Below are 13,898 nucleotides of genomic sequence, written 5' to 3' on the forward strand. Positions count from 1 at the left end.
GATCATATAAATTTTTCACCTTTTACCAAAAGTCCCACCTCCAAATATTAATATGTAAGCTTGGGGATGAAGCTCCCAAAACGCATGAATTCTGGGGAACAGACACTTAATCTATAGGAGATTTTAAACAGGTACCCACACTCAAGTGTGTGAATCTGCTGTTTACAGTGGTGGCCCCACTGAATAACCTCTCTGAATCTGTTTCCTTATTAGTAGAAGTGATTAAAAAGAATGCTCCTAGGACTTTCTGAGGGTCCCAGCAGACACTATGATCACTCTGCCTTTGTGGAGGGCTATGTTCCAGGCATGTTCTTGGTGTGGCCCATGTATTAGCTCACTTCATCTTTAAAACCCTGTTAGGAAATGTGTACGATTTTTTTTTCAATCTCTTTTATTCTCAAAGACACCGAGACCTGTCAGTAAGGTTAAGTATGTTGCTCTAGACTACACAGCAAGTCGTACAGAAGAGTGATCTCCAACTCAGCATGTCTAATCTTACAGTTCTGACATTCTCCCCCAAACCAACTCCCTATTCTCTATCTAGGTGATGTTAGACTTTCAGTTGCTGAAGTATCATTTGTCTTAATGTTAGTTTCCACACTAAGGAATTGAAAGACCTCCACCCAGTGGCCGCTGTGGTTACTTACAGCATTTAAAATATGAAATTAGAAAAAAAAAATTAAAGCAATTAGGAAAAGAGCGCCATGGCCCAAATCGCCACACAGTGGCGCAGTTGCCTTCCATTGTCCCCAAAAGGTCATCAGGAAACAGCTGCAGCTACTGTAAAATATGTTCATGGACAATTAGGAAGAGTTGCTAATTCATCAGATTGTATTGATTTGTTTGATAGAAAATCACAAAAATCTTTAAGCCGATATTGTTTCAGATTCTTATCCTTCTCAGGTGTAAATCTCAGAGCTAAAACCGTGAGTTGAAATTTGAGCTTAAATTTTTCTTACTAACATGCTTTAACGACCAAGTTTTGAAAAGATGAAGAATCAAAGGCTGAAGCCAGTGTTAGGTGAGTGACCCTACATGATGCTTAGTCCTTGAATATGTCTGCACACAACCGAGAGAGGCGCAGGACAGAGAGAGAGGGAATGAGTGGAGTAGCATGTGGACCCCAGCACCTGTTTCCATGGAAGAGCTTTTAAAGTTGGTCAAATTAAATAAATTGTGAATGGTGCATGATACCTGGCAGCCTGTAACTGGTAGCAGCTATGATCATTATCGGTATTTTGTATTATTAATAATATAGTTATTAATATTCTCAGGGACTTTTTACTTCCTCTACCATCTCCCCAGTTAACAATAATACTTTCAGTTGAAATTTATTCACTGGGACAAAAAAGTGATTTTGTAGTTCTTTATTCCAACTACAGAAATATTATATGGTTATTTTAGCCATAAATATGGCTATGAAAAATAAGGACAAGTAGTTCTTTGAAATGAAGGCAAGAAAAATTACCCATCTTACTATTTAATTAAAAAGATTTTGGTAAAATCACACACACATACACACACACAGTGTGATCAAACGATACAGTGACTGTTTAAATATTTTAAAAAATTATTACAGTAAAGGACACATTGCCATTAATACACCTCAAAATACTCCCCCCTCACTGCAATCACACATATCCTACCTTTCTTGCCCCTTTCTGAAGCAGTTCTGGAAGTCTTCTTTCATGTCTTTACGAGGTGTGATTAAAAAAATATATGCTAAAAAAATATATATATGTACATATATGTATATATACATATATAAATATGTAAATATATAAATATGCTATTTGCTGCTACTGAGTGCCATCCAACAGAAAGGCAAGTTTACAAAAGCATGGGGCACCCTCATCCACTTCATTCACGGGATCTGGCACCCTGTGCCTTCTGGCTCTTCTTCCTTTTGACCATGAAAGGTAAAGGTTTGAATCTCTTATTATAACTGAGGCAGCCTGGACAGGGGAACTAAAGATGCTTGTGAAGGAGGACTCCTATAACTGCACAGAGAGTGGCAAGCACAATGGCGTAAGTGTGCTCGTGAAGGGGATTAATTTCCGTAACGCACTTTTGAATCTTTATGTAAACATTCATTGTAGCTTCTAATCACACCTCATACACATTTGGGTTCATACTGTATAAAGGATTTTTTCATTTACCATGTTGTGCACCTTTCTGCATCATTAGAAGTTTTTATCATCAGCAATAGCATATTGTTCTTTTTTTTTTGGTAGCCTCTTTTTCACTCTTTTAACTGACAAAACTGTGTATTGTGGTGTATAACACGAAGTTTTGCTATCTGTATATGTGGTACAATGGTTAAATCAAGTTTACTGATGTGTGCTTACTTGAAAATAGTCACTTCTAGATTAGAGATAACTGCCCTTCACATTTTGATACATTGCTTTTAATACTAGTGCAAATATATTTTCCACATAATTAGGAATATGTTTCATACATGCTTTTTCCTCTTGATTATCACATTTTTAGAAAATTATATTAAAATTACAGCAGGTAGATTCCCCCCCATACACATTGTGATCATTTCCCCAGTAGTTGCATGTTCTTTGCTGACCCCAGTTTCAGGAATAATCTCTTTAACAGCCTCTCTTTCTTTTTGCTTGGACCTATTGTTACAGGCAGCTGAATTAGTTAGAAATATTATAGGCAGTGAGACAGGGCTAGGTCCTTGAAGAAGCCAGTGCAGGAGCCCAGATATCTCACAACTGTGGGGGAGACAGACACCTCCTGCTGTGGGCCAGGCCTCAAGACAAAAGATCAAACAAATTCACCCAAATATGAGGACTGGTATTCTAAATAGTTCTCTATCACCCTATGGAAGTCAGGAGTCACCCCCTAGGGAAGAGTCACTGCTCCCTAAGAATGCCTGACTCGCTTTCCCATTTGTCCCCAATCAATTTTATCTGAACAATTAATCTTATTGGTTAACCATAGTTCTGTCGCACCTTATGCCTGTCTGCCTTGCAAGTTCCCATTTCTTTTTTCCCTACCTTTGACCCATCTCACCTTTCTAGGCACTCTATATAAGTGCCTAGAAAAGACAGTCTTTGGCTACCCGCTTAGGACCCCTTCTGCCTCTCTCAGACAGAATTTTCCTTCTTTCAATAAATATATGCCACTCTTAACCTCCGTTGTTCCTGAACTTCATTCTTCGATTTTAGAGAACATGAACTCGGACCGGACATATAGTAGGTCGAAAATTTCATTCCCCTATATCACTATCTGGGATCCCTGACTGAAAGCTTACATGAAGTTCTCGGAGGCCCAGCATGGACATAAGCAGTGAAATTTCACAAAAGCTGTCCCAGGGGCTCACTCTGTTACCAGCTGGATGAGACAGAAATTCTGTATGACCTTCACTCCTTGATGAAGGGCTCTGATCAATGTTAAAATGCAGCTCTCTCTAGAGACACTGACACTCCCACACTGCCCCTAGTCTGAAGCATGGTTTTCATAACAGACAAGTGGGAGAAGAAAAGAGGAAAGATTCCTTACCATTTTGATGTTTGAAAGAGCATTACTCCTATGGGCCAGAGATTTAGCTCACTGGTTTAAGCACCTGCCTGGCAAGCATGAGGTTGCACGTTTGATCCCTGGGACAAAAATAAAAAAAAAAAAAAAAAAGAAAGAAAGAAAGAAAAGAAAAGAAAAAAAAAAAAAAGCATTACTCCTTGAAACACTGGAATTAAAACACTATCAGTGACATTAAAAACATTTAAAAATTAATTGAGCACTTATGTATGAGATGCTACCAGGGGTCCCCTTTTTTCCTGACCACATTCTACAAGGGTAATTTTAAGGCTAATGATACAAAAGCTTGGCTCAAAGTTATGCCTACTTGATCAGAAATCTTAACCTGAGTCTTGTTAAGAGTTTTCCAGCTCAATAAAGGAGCAGAATATAAGAAAAAGTAAAAGTGGCCTTGTTATTTAAAGGATGTAGAGAGAAGCCCACAACCAGCAAGCGTTTGGCTTTCTCCTCTGCTGGGATTTAGGGGTGAGGGGTATATGTGACCTTTGAGCAGAAGCCAGCATTGATGACGCTGGAGGAGCTGATTGGAATTTTCTTCATGTCTGTGGGAAAGGAAGAAGAAAGCTGTAATCAGGGAAGAAGGGAGGAAGTCAGAGTAAGCATCCTGTATTTGGCCTTCCACCATGTTGAACTATCGCCATAATGTAATTTATTCTGGGGCAAACTTTCAAGTCTGGTTTAAATTTCTCTTCCATCAGCTCCATGCACACCTTCCTGTACCATTCATTTAAAATCATTTTGAAGCTGGATATGGTTGCACACATTTGTAATCCCAGCACTCTGGGAAGCTGAGGTAGGAGGACCACATGTTTGAGCCCAGCCTGGGAAACTTAGTGAAACCCTGACTCAAAATAAACTTAAATGAAGACAAGGAGGAGGAAGAGAAAGAGGAGGAGGAGGAGAAAAAGAAAAAAGCTAGAGATGTGGCTCAGTTCAAAAGTGCTGGATTTAATCCCCAGTACTGAAAAAAATAAAAACCCATACTGTTACAAATGGGTTTTACACATGAGGACCTCGGGCCCCTTTCCTGAATTGGCATACCATAACAAATGAGAAGGGTGGACTGAATTCTCTTTCAGAAAAGGTCAGTGCCTGCTTGAGGGATTTTGGTACCAAAATGCTGATTTTAAAAATTCCTCGAAAGAACCAAAAGGGAGGGTGAAACTACTAAATTGTACTTTAGGCTACAATTGTAATAAGTAGGGTTAAAGTCTGTATTCAGCATATAACGTTCATCATATTCCTTGATCATTCCAGGAGCCCAGAGAGATAGATGCTATTATCCCTAATTTCCAGATAAGGGATCTGGGGACACAAGGTTAAGTCACTTCACAGAAACCAGTAAGCATGGGTTCAAATTCACTCAGAATCCAGCTCCCAAACCATTAGTTTATACAGCTGGCTCTCATTCTTTGCTTCCCTTCTCTTTCTTTCTCCACTGTCTTTATTATTTTTTTCTTCTTTCCTTCTTCCTTCTCTCCATCTTTTTTTTTTTTTTTTTTTTTGAGAAAAGCCATAGGTTTGGCTTCCAGGCAAAAGGCCTGAGCTGAAGTGCAAGTGAAACATGTTTTTGCAGGTGATGCACAGAGGAAAGAGAGAAAGAAATACTGTTAAATAATCACTCAGTGTTAGCAGCATGCTTTTGTAGGTCTCAACTCATTTAACCCTTTAAGCATCCATAAAAGGTGGGTTCTACTATGACATCTATTTCAGAATGAGGTTCAAACACATACCTTGCTCAGCATCACATGGTTTGGTAAAGGGCAGGGTCAGGATACACCATGACCTTCTGACCTGAGTCCAGTGCCAATTTGCTATTTCCTCCTCGCCTGGTTTTATACCTCTCCGTGCCACAAATGAAATGTTCTTTTTTGTTGTTATGGTTCATCAATCTCCTGCTCAGGAACCTCACAATGGTGAAATCTAGGCGATTCTACCTGGAGTTCACTCTGCACTTCTTTTATTTCAGGCAGTTTCACTGCCTTTTTGCTCTTGTCTCTTCTCTGGTTAGAATTTCTGTCATGGTTACCCATCACCTCAATATCCATTTCCATGACTTCTGTTCTCAGCTGATTAAGTTGTAGACTCCAGCTCCACTGAAGCCTCTCCTCACCCATCCAGATCTTCACACAGGAAAAGTCTGACTGTTTGGGGGCCCTGATCCTAAGCTTGCAGGGATAACCTTTTATCTGTTGAACAAAACCCTGACTCCCTGGGCTGCTAATTTAGCCATTGAGTTGCAAAATATGTGCTGAGAGTCAACTGAGCGCTAAGCACTCTCTAGGTCCTGGAGGAACTGGGAAAACCAGCCGGACTGGTCCTTGCCCTATGGCGAATGCACTTGACACTAAATAATTGCAAATAATCAATTAAATAATTACTAGTGTGAATCAAGCAATCACAAGGCCCTCTATAATCTGCTTTTCTCTCATTTTTTCAGAGTTCTTTTGTATCCTTTTATGTCACCTAAGGAGTTATTTTTCCAAGCGTTCCCAGCTGATGTGTGTGCTCACTCACCATATGTTCTGGGACCACCTCTGATTTGACCTCCTCCCTGAAGCCCTGCTGAACAACTTTAGAGTAAGGATCTTTCCTCATTTGAATTCCTAGCACTTACCCACTGAAGAAATATTTACTGAATGACTTGCTGGAATGTTGGATGAATGATTCTTCAGGAGATCCCGAACACGTGCTATAGCAGTAACAATTTAAATTGTACAGGGAGTTAAAGATTTCCTGTTGGTAGGCTTCAGGGGTTGCTTTTCTCTTTCCCTTTCCCAGGGAGGAAGGAATCCACAAAACTATAGAGCAGAACATAAAAAAATTATACATAAGCAAAATGACAAAGTCATCCAATTACTCAAAATTCTACTTGAAGAGACCCAAAATACAGATATTTTTCTTTATGGTGTTTCCTTTTTGTGTGTCTACAATCGCTTTATAAAATTCCTCCCCCCATTAAAATTTTATCAAGAAAACTTTTTTTTAAGAAAATCTTTTTTCTTAAGGTCTTTTTAAAACATGAAGTACCTACACTCTGGGATTCTTTTGTTTGGAGAAGGCATGGTTTTATCTTAACCAAAAGCTAGAGAATTTACATGGACTCTTACACATATTTTTCTACATATAGTAGAGAATTCAAATGGCTTTAGGGCATTTATTACATTTATTATTAACTCTTTCTCAAAACCTACTCTGGATATGCTTTAGTGCATGTGCGTGTACATGTGTGTGCGCACATGCAAGTGTGTATGTGTGTGTTACTGGAAATTGAACCCAGGGCTTTGTACTGAGCTATGTTTACAATCCCTTTAGACAGGGTCTTGCTAAATTGCTAATTTGCCTAGCTTGGGCTCAAATTTACTATTTTCCGTGCCTCAACCTCCCAGTGTGCTTAGATTACAAGAGTGTGCCACCACATCTCTTTATTTTGAGAAGGTCTAAATCACTAGATTCCTTCTATTGCCCTTGCCATCTTCCTGCCCCAGCCTTCTGAGTAACTGGAATTAGTGTGCCACCTGGCCTGGCTGGCAGCTTTTTGAACAATACCATCCCACTTGGATGCCTAGGGCTCAAGGGAGCCATATTTATCCACAAACACCACTAATGTTGCAGTCCTGCCCCCCACTTTCAGGATATGCAGGGTACAAGCCAGGGCTAAACACTCGCCTCAGCCTGGTTATTTTCCCAAATTGCTCGTTTGTCTAATGATAAATCTCAATCTAAAATGATACAAGAAAACTGTGGAGAAGTACTAACTCTTGCTAAATAAATCGTCTCTATTTTTGCCTCTAAAGAGGAAAAGGCAGCACAGTTTGGTAGCTCTGAAGCCATATCTTTAAGTGCTGGCTTGTTTCAAATAACAGAGAATTTTCCTTAGTGGACTTTACTATAATAGGATCAAAGCACAGAGGAAAAACAGGGGCCCTGTATGTTCTTCTTAATGTCTGAAAAATAAATGGAGTACAACAAAGGGGTGTAGAGAAAGGTCAGCCCTTATAGAGGAGCACAGCGTCAGCTCTCGTTTCCTGCTTTTGGTTCTTGTTCTGAGCTCTGTGGACGTCACTAGTATGACCTAAGGTGCAACTCCAGGCAAGACACCCACAGACTGCAGAAAAGTTGATTCTCTTCAGGGAAGGCAGGCCTGCTTCACATCAGCTCTCCCTGCCTCAGTGCGAAGGCCCTGTAAGGTGGTCTCCGGCCTTTCTGGATTCCAAAACGATGGAATCTGGGAGCTGGCGAGCTGTGCAGATTTCATTAAGGCGAGGAATGTAGTTCTAAGGAGTTCTTGAACCAAGCACTACTGTGGACTTACATAGGGAGTGGAAGGCTCCGGGTTGGGACGGGTGCGAGGGGGGCGGTAAGGGTGGGGGGCAAAAGCAGATCCTCCAGGTTGGACTAGCGCAATCAGACCTAAGAGGTGGAGAACCACTAGAAAAGGGAGCTAGAAAAGAAAGCGCTCTTTCGGGGGGTGCAACCCGGCTCGCTTCTCCTCTGCCCACACCCCTATGAGGTCAGGAACACCGGTAACTGCCCAATGGAGGCCCTGCACGCAGGGCAAACAAAGAGAGGAGACTCTGCTCCAGTCTTTGGGGTCTGAATGAAAGCTCAGCGTTACCTTCCAGGAGGCACCTTCTCTCCAGCGCACCCAATGAGGCGGGAGCCGCCTCCTGCCGGGAGGAGCTGTGCTCTCCCAGGAAATGGACAGGTGCTGTGGACCAATGGTTGAAGCCGCGGTGGACCAATGGGAGAGAGCGCTGGGTCGACCTGGAGTTTGAGATCGCCAGCCCGCAAAGCGGGCGGGGCGCCTGAGGCGCAGGGGGTGGGGAGGAACCTGTGGGACCGGTCTCCGCAGCCAATGGGAGCGCGGGCTGGTGCGGGGGGCGGGCCCAGGCTCCCGGTAGCCCCGGCCCCGGGTCCGCAGGCTGGGGCGGAGCCAGGCCGGCGTCAGGTGGTCGCGAGCGCGCGGGGGGCGGGGCGGAGAGGGGAGCGGCGGCGGTGGCGACCGGCACCGGCCGCGCGCAGGTACGGGCCGCCGAGTTCGCGGGGCCGTGCGCGGGGCCGGGCGCCAGGCTGGGGACTCGGCCCGCCGTGTGCGTCTGCAGAGGGAGCGTCCGCGCGCTGCGCACTCGGCGCCCCGCCGCGCGGCCCCGGCTGCCGCTGTCCCCGCCCCGCCGGCCCGAGCTACCTGCGGCCGCCGTCGGGGGCGGGGGTCCCCAGCCCTGCGGAGCCGCATGAACAATAGGCGGCGGCGGCTCCTGCGAGCGGCGGCGGCCCCGCACCCTATGGATCGGCCGCTCCATGGAGCCCTCCAGAGCGCTTCTCGGCGGCTTGGCGAGCGCCGCCGCTGCCGCTCCGCCGGGGGAGGAGGGGTCGGGGGCCGCGGCCGAAGAGGAAGAGGAGGAGGAGGAGGCGGCGGCGGTGGCCCCCGGGGAGCTGGGCTGCGATGCGCCGCTGCCCTACTGGACAGCGGTGTTCGAGTACGAGGCGGCGGGCGAGGACGAGCTGACCCTGCGCCTGGGCGACGTGGTGGAGGTGCTGTCCAAGGACTCGCAGGTGTCCGGCGACGAGGGTTGGTGGACCGGGCAGCTGAACCAGCGGGTGGGCATCTTCCCCAGCAACTACGTGACCCCGCGCAGCGCCTTCTCCAGCCGCTGCCAGCCAGGCGGCGAAGACCCCAGTTGCTACCCGCCCATCCAGTGTAAGCCGAAGGCGGGGCCCGGGAGCCTGGCGGGGACCGGGAGGATGGAGGCCTGGGGCGCGCGAAAAGCGCGGGTGGGATGCGGGGCGCGCGCGGACTGCAGGCCACCCATGGGTGCGACGCAGGAGCCAGACGCCGCAGGCCTTGCTCGGGACGCCGGCTACTGGGCTGCTTCCCCTTGGCCGCGCTGCTTCAGCCCAGCTCCTGGTGTCAGCATCCCTAAGTTCCAGCCCCTGAGTCTTCCCATTTCCAGTTCCTTTTTGGTCCCTCTAGTCTCTAAATCTGGAAAAATTTAAGGCAAACCGGTAGTTACTGTCATAACCTTAGTTTTCAAACCAGGGACCTTGCCAACCTCTTCTATCACCGGTCTCCGCCCCTTAAAGGTATTTGCCTTCAGTGATGGAGGTGTCTCACACGGGGCCGGGCTGGCTTTCAAGTCCCGGAAGCATGTGTGAACTCAGAGCTGAAGTGCTTTTGAAATGTTTTGATTACTTGGATCCTAATCCTGTGTCTCAGAAGTTATTATGAGGAGTTTCTCTGAGTAAGGTACTAAGAAAGATGAGGACTGAGGACAAGTGCTGAGTGGGGGAATTATTAGGGAAAAGTGCATTCAGAGTTCAGTGTAGTGGCTAAGATCAGTCCCTTCACAGGCAGACTGTTCAGACAATGCATTTTCTTCTCACCTAGATCCTTGCCTATATTTGGAATTGGCCAAATCTCCGGGGTGCCATACCCAAGGTTCCCTCCCAGGGCCTTTCTCCCGGTGTCCTGGTTTTCATCGATTTCCCAGGAGACCCTCTTCCATCCATGTAATGAAATTTCTTTGTTTTCAGAGGACTTCAATTGCCATTAGAATCCCTTAATCAGTGCTACGGGGTCTTTTTAGAAGAAAGATATAAATATGTCCTAGTGAATTTTACACTGTTTTGTATTTAAGAGTTTCCATGATTTCTTTACATTAAAAGGCATTGCTAATCTGTATTTATTATTGTTTCTTATTTTGTATACTTTGCATCTTAGTCGATTAAAAAACCCTTTATCAAGGGCCAACTTTGAATGTTTACTTTTAAAATTTCATTTGTAGCAGTTGTTGTTCTGGCCCTGTAATTTTACTTAAGATAAGTTACAAATTCAAAATCGTAAACTCCTTTTTGCTTTTCTTTGTCTTTTGATGTTTTAGTTGTCAAGTTGATATTTAAACGTTGTCTCTGTTTCTTGCCCTTCTCATTCAGCTTAAAACTCCTATGTTTTTATCTTTATATTGCTTGGAGATGACATATTACTTGAAATTGTTTTTGGGTGCTACCCATTTTTTGGCACAGGTACATGTAAGATGATGGCCAAGCAAAGGTCCTGGCGTAGTGTCTTGAAATAGTATTGAGGATGAATTTGGCCTCATATGTAAGATGTACAAAGAGTCTGGCATGTTAGGAAACGATCTAGTTTTAAATCTTAAGTCAAAATTCTTTGTGGATGAAGTTCTGTGGCTTTATTTTTAGAGATACCTAATATCAGAGTAGAAGAGCTATGTTAAGTTCCCAAGCTAGAATCAGTATCTTCGGCATCTTAGGATCCAGGCTGTCATAATAATCAGCAGTCAAATGTGACTTAGGCAGAAAGAACTTCTGCTCCGAGAGTCAGACATGTACATGGTGTGATGCATTAGGAGTTCCTTCCCTGTGAGGTGGCCAGGACTTAATCTGTATTGTGACAGTAGTTACCTTGATGGCATGGAATCATAAATCAAGATCCCAGATAATGAGAAAGTAACAAGTACCCTATACTCCTTGAAATAACTGATTTGAAGAGGATGACATTTGAAAGACCTGGTAAGTGCTCTCTCCTGGCCTCACTAGGTGTTCTGGTATTAGCTCTTGACTGACATTAATTCTTGATAATTGAGAAAATTTAATTCCAGACAGAAATAATTACTGGATAACTAATAAATGATAGCTACTATGTTAAATACCCATGGGATAAAGAAATTATAAGATAAGGAGTTGCTTATAAGTCAGATGAAATAGATTAGTGATGCAAATATTAAATGTTACTACACTACATTGACAAAGACAGACATGTCTCTGATTTATGTGCTCAATCCACCAGTTAGTGTCTCTTAGAAAATAAAGGTGACTTAACAAACTTTATCTCCAAAGATCTGGAATAAAATCAAACCCCAGAATTACTCTTCTGAACTTGTCCTCTGGGACTTGTATTATGATATTAACATTCTAGATTATAAGTAGAAGATACTAAGTCAAGCAATAGTATTCAGACTTAGTTTTATAATTTAGTTTCTAAAGTGAAAATTTCGTTTCAGTCTTTTTTTCAGAACTAAAGAGGGGAATTACCAAATCTCAGGTTAAGGAAAAAAATGTAATTTTGATATTCTAAGCCATCTTACATTTGTATAGTGACTTTGTCCACTCCAATGGAGGTATTTAGGATTTAGCTCTCCATGAATACAGTTATAAGCAATCTAGGATTTTGCTCATCTTCTTTATTTTAGTAAGATATAAAAATATACAATTTCAGAGTTTTCATCTTGGGAGACATAGACCTGCATATTTCAAAAGCAAATAGCTTCTTTTGCAGGAGAGTTGTTTCTGTTTTCAAATAGAGCACACATTATTAATTTACACTTTTCCCCATATTCAGTAGAAATAAACATTCTCAGGTATACATCATTCAGTTCAGAATCCTCCCAAATATACTACTTATATACTCAACTTTGAAACCTACAGTTGAGAGGGATAATATCTTGACTTCAAAAGTGATAAAAAGTTTTATTCTAGGAAACGTCCTTCCATTGCAATGGAAAAGTGCACTGAATGCAGGTTGACCTGATTTTTGCTTAAAACCAGGTCTTGACTAGTACAGAGGAAGGAGGAAAACTGTTCCGACTTAAGATCTGGCACCTTACTTCCTACCTGAAGGGACTTCATGTCAGGAAAGGAAAAAGAAATTCTCCTATCCCCTTTCTGGTTTCTGTATTTTATATGTTTTGGAACTTGTGTTCTGTTTTCTTAAGGTTGGTCTTAATAGTTCCTTAGCCAAGAAAGAGCCCAAGACCTGATTCTCCCCAGACAGGTATGGGGTTAGTTTCCTTTCCCACCCTGTGAAGTGTGGTCTGAGGAGCTGTCCTTTCAGCACCCAAGGCCTCAGTCACTTCTTTTAAACCTTCAGGAATGTTAATAAATACTGAACACCTACTGTGTATTGGCAGCTATACATCAGACCAGAGGGAAGAAAAAATATATAAGTATAAGAAAAAATACAGGGAGCTGGGGATTTAGCTCAGCGGCATAAGCACCTGCCTTGCAAGCAGGTGGTCGTGAGTTCGATCCCCGGTACCAATAAAAAAAAAAAAAAAAGAAAAATTATAACAGTTAACTCCCTTCAGAAAATTTAAAGTCTCAGCTGAAGAAAAAGATAATAAATACAATTGTTAAAGAGGCTCATGGCTTTTCATAAGTATAAATGTTTGTAGGAAGGAAAAGAGAATGTTCGTTTCTTGCATGATGAAAACGACTCAATATAACACGTATTACTCCAAGAGGGTTTTTAATCTCTCTTTAATGTAGACATATTTGGCATATTTTTCTCATTCATATAGATGACAGGCAAAAATTAGGACTCAGTCAGGAATCATTTTTAGGACTCAGAAGCACTCAAAGTATTTTAAGCAAGAAAGGGATTTAGCGTAGGACAGAAGGAGCTCACAGAATTGCTGGAGAAGAGACTTCAGCTGGACCTATGGGAAGAACTCCCACAGCACTGCAGAACTGGCGTGTCAGGCAAGCTTCCACTTCTCATTGAAAAGGTACAGGATCTCAGCTGCCATTGAAGATGCTGACTTCAAGAACACCGTACTGTATCTGTAGCTCAGAGGTCAGGCAGCTACTGGCCGTGTACCATTCCACATCCATGAGACTGCTGTGCTGTTGGAGACAGCCTTGCTTGCCAAGGAGAAGCGGCAAGATGATTTTCCCCCTTTTACTTCTGCCTTACAGTTCTTATGGGTGCAGTTGGTAGAACTGTTTGCACCTACAATTCTAGCTTTAAGGGAACCTGAGCAAGGGACTAGTGGTTTTCTGGCCTCTAGTACTGGTAGCAGGATTTGGGGATGGATTTTGCGAGTTTATTACCACATCCTTGATTCAGGAAGACTGCCACACATAGGAATAACTTATCTTTGCTCTCTCTCTGTCCCCCTCCCAGTCTTCCTCTCTCTGCCTCTTCCTGTTTCTCCTTTTCTCTGCCTCTACCCCCTCCCCCACTTGTTTTATCTTTCTAGAGACTGAACCCTTGCATGTGCTAACACACATTCTAACAGTCATTCTACCCCAGCCCCAAGATGATAGCCTTTCTAAGAAATGGAACTTTTGGAGTTAAGGTACACTTTAGGGCCTGAGGATATAGCTCAGTGGCACAGTGCCTGCCTGGCACTACAAGGTCCTGAGTTTGATTCCCATTACCAAAAAAAAAAAAAAAAAAAGGACTCTACTTTTTATATACTTAAAGATATGTCATCCAACTGTTCTTGAGAGTTTCCTTTGTGTAGACATTGCAAAATACAAATGAATGTCAGCCCCAGATAGGATGGAAGTACTATAATTAAGCAAGAACAGATTTTTGAGCACCA

The 13,898-nt window shown here is 43.2% G+C and overlaps 1 protein-coding gene and 1 long non-coding RNA gene across 4 annotated transcripts in view; one reads left to right on the forward strand and one right to left on the reverse strand.

Moving 5' to 3' along the window:
- Window positions 1-1,289: 1,289 nt before the first annotated feature.
- On the reverse strand, window positions 1,290-8,270 carry LOC134474170 (uncharacterized). 2 transcript variants are annotated; one of them, XR_010044827.1, is made up of 4 exons: window positions 8,171-8,270; window positions 6,170-6,353; window positions 3,517-3,614; window positions 1,290-2,764 (listed from the first exon to the last, which is right to left on the reverse strand). It is a non-coding gene; the product is annotated as an uncharacterized LOC134474170 (long non-coding RNA). The 2 variants fall into 2 exon arrangements; XR_010044826.1 differs by having other exon boundaries at window positions 1,290-3,614.
- Window positions 8,271-8,524: 254 nt separating this feature from the next.
- Window positions 8,525-13,898, forward strand: part of Map3k9 (mitogen-activated protein kinase kinase kinase 9) — an 86,456-nt gene continuing 81,082 nt past the window's right edge. For both annotated transcript variants that reach the window (XM_013155300.3, XM_063241321.1), the window contains exon 1: window positions 8,525-9,253. In XM_013155300.3, coding sequence (XP_013010754.2) covers window positions 8,854-9,253 — 400 coding nt within the window. In that variant the 5' untranslated portion in view covers window positions 8,525-8,853. The remainder of the gene's footprint in view (window positions 9,254-13,898) is intronic.

Source organism: Cavia porcellus, unplaced genomic scaffold (genome assembly GCF_034190915.1).
Source record: "Cavia porcellus strain 051 isolate PalLab524CR breed Dunkin Hartley unplaced genomic scaffold, mCavPor4.1 scaffold_31, whole genome shotgun sequence".
Taxonomy (NCBI): Eukaryota; Metazoa; Chordata; class Mammalia; order Rodentia; family Caviidae; genus Cavia; species Cavia porcellus.